This window comes from Colossoma macropomum, unplaced genomic scaffold (genome assembly GCF_904425465.1).
Source record: "Colossoma macropomum unplaced genomic scaffold, Colossoma_macropomum, whole genome shotgun sequence".
Classification (NCBI taxonomy): Eukaryota; Metazoa; Chordata; class Actinopteri; order Characiformes; family Serrasalmidae; genus Colossoma; species Colossoma macropomum.
Genome location: NW_023494784.1, coordinates 14851532 through 14864620, shown reverse-complemented (window position 1 = coordinate 14864620; position 13089 = coordinate 14851532). Strand labels below are relative to the sequence as shown.

The following is a 13089-nucleotide window of genomic DNA, read 5'->3' as shown; positions in this document are numbered from 1 at the left end:
ACACCAAATAAATATCTGACACTCACTTACAAACCCTCTGAAAATGTTTCCTTACTTTGCAGTTCTAAAAACGTATTTTAAAAAAAGACATGTTGAACAAGGCAACATGTAAGGAATAGCATAAAAATAACTGCCTTCATTACGTGACTTCTCTGGAAACAGTTCCTAAACGTAGTCTATGAATTCTATCGCAGCATATACCTTCACCTTTGGTTTTGGTCTTGCAGAAACCCAGACAGAACCAGCTCTTAATGATGTAGTGCATTCCTGAATGAGGGCTGAAATCCACCACATTATCAATAAGAAATATGAGCATTTAAATGACTGGATAAATCGATGCAAGAAACAGGGGCTATTTGAAGACTGACACCAACTGATCAGACAACTGATTGAGAGCACTGTGCAATAATAAAAACACAAGAAAGTAATTCAGTCTGATGTCTTTTTTTATTTTCTGTTTTGATACATATTGGAATCATTGATAGAAACCAGTCACATTTTCTTAATTCACTAATATACGAACAAGGCTACTCTGAATCCTCAATTACCCAGGCGGTGCCCTGTAAAAACCTTCAGGACTAGGATCTTTGCTGGTTACTATCGCAGCCCTTTTATCAGGCAATTCATTGTAGCTGATGGGGGAATACTGAAGACACCCACTGCAAAACCAGATTAGAATCCCACTCATTCCCAGTAGCACATGATGTTTATTTTCCAAACAACAGCATTCCAAGTGGAGCTATTATTCAACATACACAATACTACTTACTAACTCGACATGCACTATCACTAGCCAGGGATATTTAACCTCCATCAAGATAACCTACTGGGCAACGTGTCTGAAAAGCTTCTAGCGGGCGATATGATACCAAATTCTGACTTCAAAACAGTCATCTTTGGTGAACAACCATTCATGTCTGCGTTTGCCTGAACCCCAGCCACTAACTTCCTCCTTCACTAAACAAACAGTGCATTCAAAAGCACTACAACAGACAATGCCTGTTCCTGCAACTACAATTGAAATTCTTCCTCTAGAAGAACTAAATACTATTTTGCACAGCAATCAAAACTGGACATCCCAGTCTTAGCTGACCCGTTTTGGGATAGCATCATATGCTTTCACATATTACACAAATTCAGACAACACTGTGATTTTAACTGATGTTTTCTGGCTGGTGTTTGTCCCGTGGAGGCCAATCCACTTGACATCCTCAGGAAAAACAGGCTGTGCTTGTATAGTTTGTGTTTCAGCGTTGAATATGTGAGTTCTGAGACACTGGTCACCCAGATTTCACCTACAACTTCACTGAAATCCTCAAAATGGGGACAAGAAGGTGTTTTTTGAACTAAGTCTCCCTACTTGAAGAGAAGGCATTTTGGTGGTTCCTAAAAAACACCTTTGTGCACTAATCATTGCTCTTACAGAGTGATGACAAAAGTACTTTCAGCGTGATACAGCAAAATACGTAACCAGGAAGAGGAGACTGTTACAAGTACAATGACTGATTGAACACTCACATAGAAAGGTACTGTTAAAATAATGGTAACATGTAAGTTTAGACAGACTTCACAACACTTGTTATGGCATACAGCACTGCAAAGAATAATTAAGATTGTTCATAAAACTCTGACATGTAACTTTCCCACCTTTTCTCTTTTCTCAATTTACATTTTGCCAAAAAGACATCAACATTTGACTTTACAAATATCTGTCTATTTTAATAATATAGATGGAAAATTTACGACTACTGTCAAGATTTAAAAATACAGTAGATCTTAATGGAATAATAAAACTACAATTGCATATATAAGATACAGCCTCCATCCCTGCTTCATGTATTTACTCTTGATATAAGTGATCCTTAAAGAAAAAAATGCTTGAGGCAGAAAACTAGCCAAGGGAGTGCTTACACTGAATAAGGCAAAATTCACAGATTTCTACAACTAATCATCTTTGTCTAGAAATATATATAAATGCCCACTGTTTCAGTAGCGTTTTTGGTCATCATGACGTAAGAAACAACAGTTGGAATATATTTAAGAATTTAGTGATTTGATATGGAGGCAATGGAAAAGGCTCATTTGTAGCAGAATGAGTGTCCTGAGAGCCCATCTTATGGAAGCTACAAAAAATACCAGTTTTTACAGAACACCATTTCCAAAAAAGTCAGGACGCTGTGCAGAATGTAAAGAATGCAATGATATGCAAATCATGTAAACCATATTTTAAAAGGAAAATACTAAAAAAAAAACTATGAAATTTTATAGTTTATTGAAAAATATATATGCCCATTTCGAATTTGATGCCAACAACAAACTCCAAAAAAGCTGGGACAGGGGCATGTTCATGACTATGTTTCATCACCTCTCCTTACAACAACACACTGTAAGCGTTTGGGAACTGAGGAGTCCAGGTGCTGTAGTTTTGAAAGTGAAATGTTTTTACATTCTTCTTTGGTTTTTTTGGTTGCGCCAGTCGGGAGCCCCCCCTTTACATTATTGTTTGACATAGGATTTCAGCTGCTCATCAGTTCAGGGTCTCTTTTGTCATATTTTCATTTCATAATGTGCCAAATTTTATCAGTGGGTGACAGGTCTGGACTGCAAGCAGGCTAGTTTAGCACCTGGACTTATTTAATACGGAGCAATTCTTTTGTAATACATGCAGAATGTGGTTTGACATCGTCTTGCTGAAATAAGCAAGGGCTTCCCTGAAAAAGACATCATGTGGATCATGTTACTGACGTGTTGCCAATTAACCACCATGTGTTTTTTAAGCATTACACAACTTTACCAGCCTTTTGTTGCCCCCCGTCCCAACTTTTTCGGAACATGTTCGTGGCATCATATTTTTCAAAAAACAATTAGATTTCTCAGTTTCAACATTAAATGTGTTTTCAATGAAATGTAGGGTTTAAATGATTTGCACATCATTGCATTTTGTTTTTATTTACATTTTGCACAGTGTCCCAATTTTCTTGGAAATGGGGTTGTAGATTTTGTAATAACAAACAGATCATACACACGTACTGCCGTTCACACTGTCCAATAGATATGATGAATACCAGGTTACAGGGAGAAGTAGACAAACATGAAGAGACCAAGAGAACAGACTATTATCAGGCCAAAGTTCAACAGAAGCTTGATTTTCGGGGGCTCATAAAGCATCTCCATGACAATCCGTTCATCTTCTTCAGTGGCTTTGGGTGCAGGAGTTGCAGCTTGTTCTTTGTACCCACAGATCCAATTAAAGAGGCGCAGACACACGACCTTCTCAAACTGCCTGCTCCCATCATCCTTACGCCCTACCAGCTCTGCATGCCCGTTGCTATACGCCTCCAATGGGGTGGGTGCAACTGTGCTAGGAGTCACAGGATCCTGGTCACAAGGGGAAGGCATGAGGAGTTTTAGATCAGCGCCATCAAGACATCGCTCTTTCTGGACGTCCAGAGGCAGGTCTTTCTGGAGCATGCTGTTGCCATTGCAGTGGACAGGGCTCTTACTGGTCAACTTGTATGTTTCCTCCCGTTCTGTCACTGGTAGCTTTTCCACGCTGCGTAGTCCCCACACAGTGGTGCGCTGAACCTTCTCCTTAGTTGGGGGAGGGGTGCAAAGACTGACCACTACAGCCACCAGCCCAGAGACCCAGAAGAGCCCAGCAGCTATGTACATATAGTGGACATGCGCGATGAAAGCTGGCCTCTCATCTGTTTGGTTGCATCGAGGTTCGCGATAGACGAAACCAAGAATAAGACGTGTCGTACCCAGAACGAAGCCAGTCATGCCACCCCAGAAGGCACCGGTCTCATTGCAGCGCTTCCAGAAGACACCGAGAAGGAAAAGAGCAGCGATGGGTGGTGTCAGATATCCCGCCATTTCCTGGATGTACAAGTACATCTGGCCACCTTGCATCTCAATGATGACGGGCACCCAAGCAATGCTGATGGTCACCATAAAGATCACAAAGAGTCTTCCCACCACAACCAGCTCACGGGAGGAGGCACAAGTCCGCACCATTTTGTAGATGTCCAGAGTGAAGATGGTGCTGGCACTGTTGAATATAGAGTCTAGGTCACTCATAAGTGCAGCAATCATAACAGCCATCATCAGTCCCCGCAGGCCCACTGGCATTATGCTCATGACCAGTCGTGGGTAGGCAATGTTAGAGCAGCCAGCTTGGCTGCCGCACACAGCCATGCAGTGCTCTGGGCCGATACAGGCAAGCTCATCTGGAAACATTATCCGTGAGATCATTCCTGGAATGACAATGATGAACATAGGCAGAATTTTCAGCAATCCTGCCATAAGAGTGGAGCCCTTGGCATGAGCAATGTTCTTAGCAGCAAGTACCCTCTGAACTATGACCTGGTCAGCACACCAGTACCAGATGGATGCAGGAGTCTGGCCTAACAGGAACCCTGGCCAAGGAATGTCCTCATCGAGGGGACCTCTTAAGAGTTTAAGTGAATCCGACTTTGGGTATATGCGACAAGAATTTGTGTAGGGAAAACTGTAGTTGTGGCTGGCGAGGATGGCAGTGACATTTGGAATGGCTTCCATGTACTTTTCTCGAACACCATCCAGTCCACCTACCTTGACCAGGCTGATGACTGTGAGGCTCAAAGCTCCACCGATCATGAGCACTGCTTGAAGAGTGTCAGTGTAGATCACAGCAACCAGACCACCTGTTATTGTCAGCAGGGCTGTCATGGTGATAAGCAGGATGATTGACAGGTAGAGATTCCAGCCTAAGGACTCTTGGATAAAGAGTGCCCCTGCATACAAGTCCACTGAGAGTTTGGTGAAGATGTACAGCAAAAGAGAAAGAGCAGCAAAATAAACTTTTAGCCTTTTACCCCCGTAGCGCTTGGAAAGGTACTCTGGCATGGTGTAGACACCAGAGTGGATATAGACTGGGATGAACACCCAGCCCAGGAGCTGAAGGAGGAGGAGAGCATTGAACTCCCAGGCACCAACAGCAAAACCACTTGCTGCACCCGAGCCAGCCAGGCCGATGAAGTGCTCGCTGCCAATATTGCTGACAAACAGCGACGCTCCAATCACCACCCAGTTCATAGTTCGTCCAGCCAGGAAGTAGCCACTTACAGTACTTCGGTTGGCCTTCCACATGGCAAAAAATCCAATGCCAAGAACAAGGACAAAATACAGTGCAACGACTGCAATGTCTGCTATCTCCATTGATGGCCCCATGTTTAAATGCTTATTGGTACAGTTCAAACCAATACAAAGGTACAACTATGAAAAAAGGTGTTTACTTGAACAAAGGTGCAAAGTTATGCAAAAACGAGAAACCTTTTAATCCTTTGGTTTGCTGTCTTTCTGGAAGGAAACAATGCATCCACCATCTGTTGGGTGAATTTGTATTTGGCTTGTGTATTTAGTTTTAGATAATCCAACGTGAAGCACAGGGGGTATTTTGGGGAAGACGTCTCAGGCCTCTGGTCTAGTAAAGGCTAGAGTTTACATTCCTGCAAGACAGCAAAGAGGGAGACAGACAGAGAGAAACAGAGAGGGAGAGAGAAAGAGAAAGAGGTGCATGCATTAGAACAAAGTTCTGTGTAGACAGCCATACTAGTAATGACATAATTCTTTTCACTCGCACCTATGTTCACTACTGTCCATGAACAAGACAAAAATACAATATACATACATATCCCTCTAATGCAAATTCTAACTTATTGTTTCTCAGAACAAAAGCCAAGCAAGTAAAATATTTCTTCACTGTTACTCACTTGTATAATTTTGGAAGCTAAGTGGAGTTCCTACTGTTCATGCCAATTTTATACAAGTGTAGTTAAAACACTTAAACCAGTAGTGTACTTCAAACAAAAAAGATGTTTCAAAGCAAAATAAAGCCAACACTGTGCACTGTTAAAAATAAAGGTACTGTGCAGGAACATTTTTCATTTATCAAGGTGCAAACAATGAAAATGCACTCTAAAAGGTACAACAGTGCTTTTGAGGTCCAATTGTGTACCTAGTATTCTTCCTAGTTGAAACTATATTTGTATCTTTTCATAACCTAATAAAATGCCTGGAGAAAAGACTGAGCGTGAGGAGTCAATACAACTTGCTCTAAATGTCATGTCTGCTTGCATCACTGCACAAAATGGGCTTCAAAGGGTGCTAAGTGTCAAAAAGACCTTTTTTTAACTACACTTTCAATAATGTTCGGCAGTAGTAATTTTACTTAGTTCTTTCATTGTTTGAAGTATACTTCCAGTTTTGATGGGGAATGCATGCTAATTTAATTAGGATGTACTTCCTTCAACACTTTTTTTTAATATCTGCAAATGTTATACAAGCTTAAGTTTGCCTATTATTTGCTAGGTTTATTTAAGCTGGTTTTTAAAATACAACCTCATTTCCAAAAAAGTTGGGATGCTGTGCAAAATGTAAATAAAAACAAAATGCAATGATGTGCAAATCATTTAAACCCTGTATTTCATTGAAAATAGTACAACGACAACATATCAAATGTTGAAACTGAGACATTTTATTGATTCTTGAAAAATATATGCCCATTTTGAATTTGATGCTAACAACACATTCCAAAAAAGTTGGGACGGGGGCAACAAAACACTGGTAAAGTTTAAAGTAAAGTTTAATGCTAAAATAAACACCTGGTGGTTAATTGGCAACAGGTCAGTAACATGATTGGGTATGAAAAGAGCATCCCAGAGAGGCTGAGTCTTTTAAAAGAAAAGATGAGAAGGGGTTCACCTCTCTGTGAAAGACTGCATGATCAAATTAAGCAATAGAACACGAGAGGGAGTGTGTTATTGCGAAATAACATCACAGCTGTGATTTGGTCACAGGCACGAGCCGAAGGCGAGTTTTTATATTGCTTTTATATTGCTTATACAACAGTTAAATAAATAAAAAGAAGAAATAAATAAATTTGGCTGTGAACGTGGCATTTAATAAGTTTTAATGTTAGCAGTTCCTTTCCGCCAAATTACAGTTCCGTAACAAGCAGCTTGTTGCTACATTAGAGTAACGAACTCGGCTCACTCGCTGCACAGCCTCGCTGTGAGCCTCGCCTTTTGAAGTACGGACTGAGCCATAAAACTGCTGCAATATCAAGTTTAACACAGTGCTGTCACAGCTGCCGATTGTAAAAATTCCTCCGTGGTAATGACAATTTGGGAATTTAGTGTAGTGTCATCTTAAGAGTCTGACCAAATAGGCTTTTGAGAAATGTAATCTTAAAAGTATCCATTTTCTGTTTGTGTGCAAAATAAGAAGTAAAAACATTCAAATGGCATTAGCGTCTCCTACTGCTGTCAAAGTCGTTGCTTAGCAACAATGTCTCAGCAGAGTGTTCTTAAAAAAAGAAGTGACGAAATACAGTGGTAAACAAGCCCCCGTCCCAACTTTTTTGGAACGTGTTGTTGGCATCAAATTCAAGAGGGGCATTTATTTTTCAAAAAACAATAAAATTTCTCAGTTTCAACATTTGATATGTTGTCTTTGTAGTATTTTCCTTTACAAATATGGTATACATGATTTGCATATCACTCACTCACTCACTCACTCACACACTCACACACTCACACACTCAATCTCATCTAAACCGCTTATCCTTCTGGGTCGCGGTGGGGTGCTGGAGCCTATCCCAGCTGTCATTGGGCGGAAGGCAGGATACACCCTGGACAGGTCGCCAGTCCATCGCAGGGCATGATTTGCATATCATTGTATTCTATTTTTATTTACATTCTGCACAGTGTCCCAACTTTTTTGGAAATGGGGTTGTAAATAGTAAGGTAATAATTCAAATACTTAAAACACCCAACAGTGTTTACAGTGGAAAATAAATGAAGAGATTCAAGAAACGCATGGATGAATGCTCAAAGTCACTGGTGACCTTTCTATGTCTTCTGAGCTAAAGCACATCATTTACACGCTCTTACGTTTGCATAATCTAAACACATGCAAATGTGCCGCTTCACTTCACTCCAGTGCACCACCATTTCAGCACACTCAGGGATAGAAATCCCTGAGAATCAGAGGTCAGCTTATTACATAATGCTGCATGCATGGTTCTTAGTTATTTTTATTTTATTTGTATCATGAACTCAGCACACCAATGTTTTTTTTTATTCTATATATGAGCTCTTAATAAGGGATTTGGCTGACTGAAGCTATTATAACAAAACAGAACATATGCCACTTTGATACAATTACATGAGCAGGCAACACAACTTAAGACTGTCCACAGCATTACTGTTCATTCAACTGAAGCTGTCTGCATCTGTGAAAATTACTGTGATTACAACACCATGTTTCACGAAAGCTACAGCAATGCAAGAGAATCTACTGAAAGCATCGTCTTGCCAGTTAAATCAGAAAACATCTGTACTACTGCCCTCTCTTGGTACTCATGCTAATATAGCACACATACACTGCTCCATTTTTAAGCTATATTTAATATGATATCATTTGATCCTTCAATGCAAAAACTCATTTTCTTCTTCCAACCCAATACATAAAATAAAAAACATAATTCTAGCTTGTTGACGTGACCAGTGCCAAGCACTACCAAGTAAATTTCTATCATACCTGCAAAGCAGCACGAACTAAAAACAGTATTTCTCTCTTGATGTTCAGTATGTCCCCATCTACAGTTCCTTCCTTTTGTCCCATTTAGCTCAAAAATTAGTGTTTGTATGCTTACATCCTCTATTATCTGCTTTTACTCTGTACTGTAGTGATCTTCCACTCGACACATGCACATCTGGCAAGAGCACAGATGAAACAGGTTACACCAACATGACTCAGAGCACACACCGAACACCACATGACACTAAACCTCTATGATAGCCTACACTGTAATTTCCTGTCAGCCTCTACTTGCAAATCGTTATCAGACAATCTATTCTACGGCAGATCTTGCTGATGAGGTCAGGCTCCAAAGCCAAAATTCAGGGCTCCATTAAGGTTAGTGAGCTCAGGCAGACTGATTGGGCTAATCCCCTTGTACTGCATTCGCTGTCAGCCAAAAAGGAGGTGAGCGTGCCAGCCAACTCTCTCCTCTTACAGGTAGCTCAAAGCCCAGCATGATATTGGATCAGACTGCCACAGTCTATGCATTACTTGGATGTGCTCTGGTAACCCCTGGCAAAAGATCAGCTGCCTCGCATTCAAGCAATTAAGAAATGACAATAATAACCCTTGAGACCCTTATGAACCATGACGAACGATTATTTCCCATAAACCCTGTCAACTACTGTTAGTCAGGCGCCGAAAAACTAAAACTCTGAGGAGCGGGTTTTGTGGTTAATCCAGTGTTTTAACCCCACTAAACAGCAGTACTACACAAGTAACTTGTCGTATTGGATGATATGTATGTCTCTTATTTCAGAAAAACACAAAGCGCTTAGCAGTGATGAAGGGGAGTGGCAGATTTTAATCACATTCGGCGACGTCACCCGACAGAAGAACACAAGCGAGAGTTTGAGCACGAGCGGCACCAACGTGAATCCAGCGCGTGGAATTTTCTAGAATTTGTAAGCGGGCTGAAGGCGCAGATCTCCGCTGATTTCGGTGTCAAACAAAATTAACTAATAAACCTGGCAGCCATCGCTTTCAAACAGCTGTCACTGCCATAACATCGGTTGGAAACAATGACATTTTTGTTCTGTGTCTAAGAGAACAACCGTTGCCCACCCAGCAATCAACACGCTATCAGGGCACGACTTTTAAAAAAACATCCTCGTCACAAACAGCACCTACACGTCGCGTTAGCGCCACCAAGAAGGCTCGACATCTAAAAACAGGAGCACACACCTCCCGCCGACGAGCCAGAACTTTTACTATTCTGATTATTTGTCCCTTTTCTCTCCACCAGACTACACACTTTTCGCTCACTGCTTGTCAAATGAAATGACAACCGTGAGGAACGACTTACCATTTACATGGTATGAGTTACAAACCGTACGACGTTGCTAGCTGAGAGAGCCCACTGAATGAATTAACGACTCCGGAAGCGCCATAGAAGTGTTTTACTTCAACTGGCGGAGCTCACTTGGCCACGTCTTCCAGGATGCCGTCAGCGTAGAGCTGGTCGAAAACGTGACGAATATTTACATGGGTTGTAAACAGCTTTTGGTCTTCGTTCTTTCGTTCTCTCTCTCTGTCTTCTTCCTCCTCAGCTGGTGGAGGAATAATGCGCACTGAGCCCAGAACGCTCTTAAAGATACGAATCCTCTTTGTCCCGCCCCTAGGTTGGTACATGTGGGGGGAGTACAGACTCGCACTTAAAATAATGGTTTTTCAGGGGTTCTTTAGTAAAGAAAACGGTTCTATATAGAACCATGAACACTCAAAAAACATTTTGCATTATTAAAGGGTTCTTTGCGTCGTGAAAGTGTTCTTCAGATTGATGAAAATTGTGCTGTTTATGGTTCTATATAGAACCTTTTTTTAAAAAGGGTTCTATATAGCACCAAAAGGGTTCTTCTATTGTGACAAGCTTGATATCGTAACAATAGAAGAACCCTTTTCAAAAATATTCTATATAGAACCATTTTCTTTACTAAAGATCCCTTGAAGAACCTTTTGTTAATAACTTTTTTTAATTTTGATAGCAAATACACAAATAACACTCATGCATATCAAGGATGGGGGGGGGCATCCACATACATACATGTACAAACATACATACACGTACATCATAAATTAATACACATTCTACAAAAGCAACCATGATTATAGAGTGTTAACATAATGGCCTCAGTCCAAAAGCGAATTGTGGCTGCCTTGGCATTGTGGAATCTGGCAGTTGCCCGTTCTAAAATAAGAATATCCAGAAAATATCTACACCATAACTGAGATAAAGAAAGGTTAGGTTCAAACCATCCTTTCAAGATTGATTTCTTGGCCGCGGTCAGGGCTGCCATCATAACTTTCCTTTGTTGTACAGTAAGCATTAAACTGGAATCATCAAGAAGTAAAAGTAAGGCTGGAGACAAGGGAATATTCACAGACAAATAACCAGACAAGATTTGTATGACATACAGCCATAAAGCCTTCACAACTGAACATGACCAAAACATATGAACATAATCTCCAACTAAACCCAGCTGACATCTGCTACAGTTTTTGTCATTTGAAAGTTTCATCACAAAAGCACGGCAGGGAGTGATGTAAATCCTGTGAGCTAATTTAAAGTGAATTAACTGATGAGACAAATTTTTTGAAGACAGAAAAATGTTGTGCCACACCACGTCCCAATTTGCAGAAATTCTGAATGTACACAGGTCTCTATTCCAGAGCTCTACTGCACCTAAAGAAGAATTCTTAAATCGAATAAACAAATCATACAAATGTGAGACTAAGCCTTGGGAAGATTCATGATCACACAGATGGTCCAGTAAGATATGGTTCTTCAACTGAGTATTCCATGGAACCCCGTATGCACGTAGCGCAGAGCGTAGTCTCAGGTATAGAAAATAGGAATTACCAGGAATAGAGAAAAGGTTACATAACTCTTGAAAAGAGTAAAGCCCATGGGTGCCAAAAATATCATTCAAAATACGGATGTTGTTATTAGACCAAGTGGGAAAAACAAATGGCTTGGAACCTGTCAGAAGAAAATTATTAAACCATATGGGAGAAGAACCATAATTTTTAAATGTGTAGGCACTCCCACCCAAGTTTGTTAAACTCACTGAACAGAGAAAGCATGTCTTTACAATTTCCCTTATCGCTTGGATTATTATTATTAATTACTTGCTTTGTTTATAATATTAGTATTTACTTCTTCTTGTGATTTCTTGTAAGCCCTTATTTAACGGTATTAGAAAATGCTAGAGGCCTGCTGATTTCCATGCCAGGATAATGAAAAGCTCTCTTAGTAGCTAATTGTAATCTTCTTAAACTCTGCAGTCACTAAAAGAACAGTCTGGAATTTTACCACAGCTCCGGGTTTTTCCAGCAATGCTCTTTGCCAAGCCGAGGTCGAATATCAACACACAGTGTAATTCCATGCCACCAGCTAATGGCACTTGTCCTATGATTTGCCACCGATAAAACAAATTTGAGCCCAAACAATTGCAGAACTGACCCTTGGAAGTATTTTTATTATACAGAAATAATTGTTTTCATGATATATTGCCCTGTACCTGTTTTCACCTCTTTACATAAAGTCAAAACTCAGGAGGAAAAAGCAACTGTCTCTACACCACATTTGACTTCTAGCCATATTCTAAGAATTTCACACCACAGAATGTTTTTGTGATTGAAGAGTATTTTCTAATGTTTTTTTGCCCAGCCCTCCATACAATGCCTCACTATGACATCAAGCTTTTGCACGTGCTCTCATAGTCAAAACAAGGAGGATACAGATACAGACAAGCTCCATTGTATTAGTTCTTATGCGTTCCTTAAATATGCAACTGTTCCCAGTCAACCTCTACCAAAACTGTAAATCTGTCAGTAAAAAGAAGACAAACATCATTTTAGCGAGGCTTTTAAGTGAAAACATAAATGAGATTTTTAAAACCAAAATAATATCCTCCAAAAGTCAGACCTCAGAAAACACTTCCTATGTTCTTTGGTTTTAGGACAGCTGCTCTAATCCTACAACCTCAACATTCATGTACCATATTTAAGAAGGCCCTTGGATTCTAACCATAATGGGCATTTACTGTTTTCAATACATCTGTCACAACAGCAGAACTGAAATGTGCTCATAGTCTGTTTTCTGGCTGAAAAATGCAGAATGCTATTACAGGCTGTTAGCTGTGTTTACTGACACTTGATTTAGGAAGAATACCCCTTTTTAGTAGAGATGTAATAATGCATAAAATAGACCGAAAAATGTTTTTTCAACTAGCTGGCTGCCACACCACTGTCATGTAAGATATGCATGTGACATTGCCCTTCTTTTCAGATATTATTTTTAATTACTTCCTTTGGACAGTCTACATCCTAATTTGAGATACCTAATGCAGTTTAGTCCATTGTCTACATTAATGTCTGCTTGAATTGGACATGTATTAATAAAGCCAGTGCTGTACATAGAACTGATGAGACGTGTCATTCGGCCTCAAAAGAAAGACAAAA

The 13089-nt window shown here is 40.2% G+C and overlaps 1 protein-coding gene across 1 annotated transcript; it reads right to left on the bottom strand.

The window, feature by feature from the left end:
• Positions 1-2898: 2898 nt before the first annotated feature.
• On the bottom strand, positions 2899-10207 carry slc5a3b (solute carrier family 5 member 3b). Its single transcript, XM_036572924.1, has 2 exons — positions 9932-10207; positions 2899-5489 (listed from the first exon to the last, which is right to left on the bottom strand). Exon 2 carries the CDS (start codon positions 5209-5211, stop codon positions 3070-3072), a length of 2142 nt encoding a protein of 713 aa, XP_036428817.1. The 5' UTR covers positions 5212-5489; positions 9932-10207; the 3' UTR covers positions 2899-3069.
• Between the last annotated feature and the right edge of the window lie 2882 nt (positions 10208-13089).

Coding starts and splice junctions, on each gene's coding strand:
- slc5a3b (XM_036572924.1), bottom strand. CDS start 5,211: ATGGGGCCATCAATGGAGATAGCAGACATTGCAGTCGTTGCACTGTAT.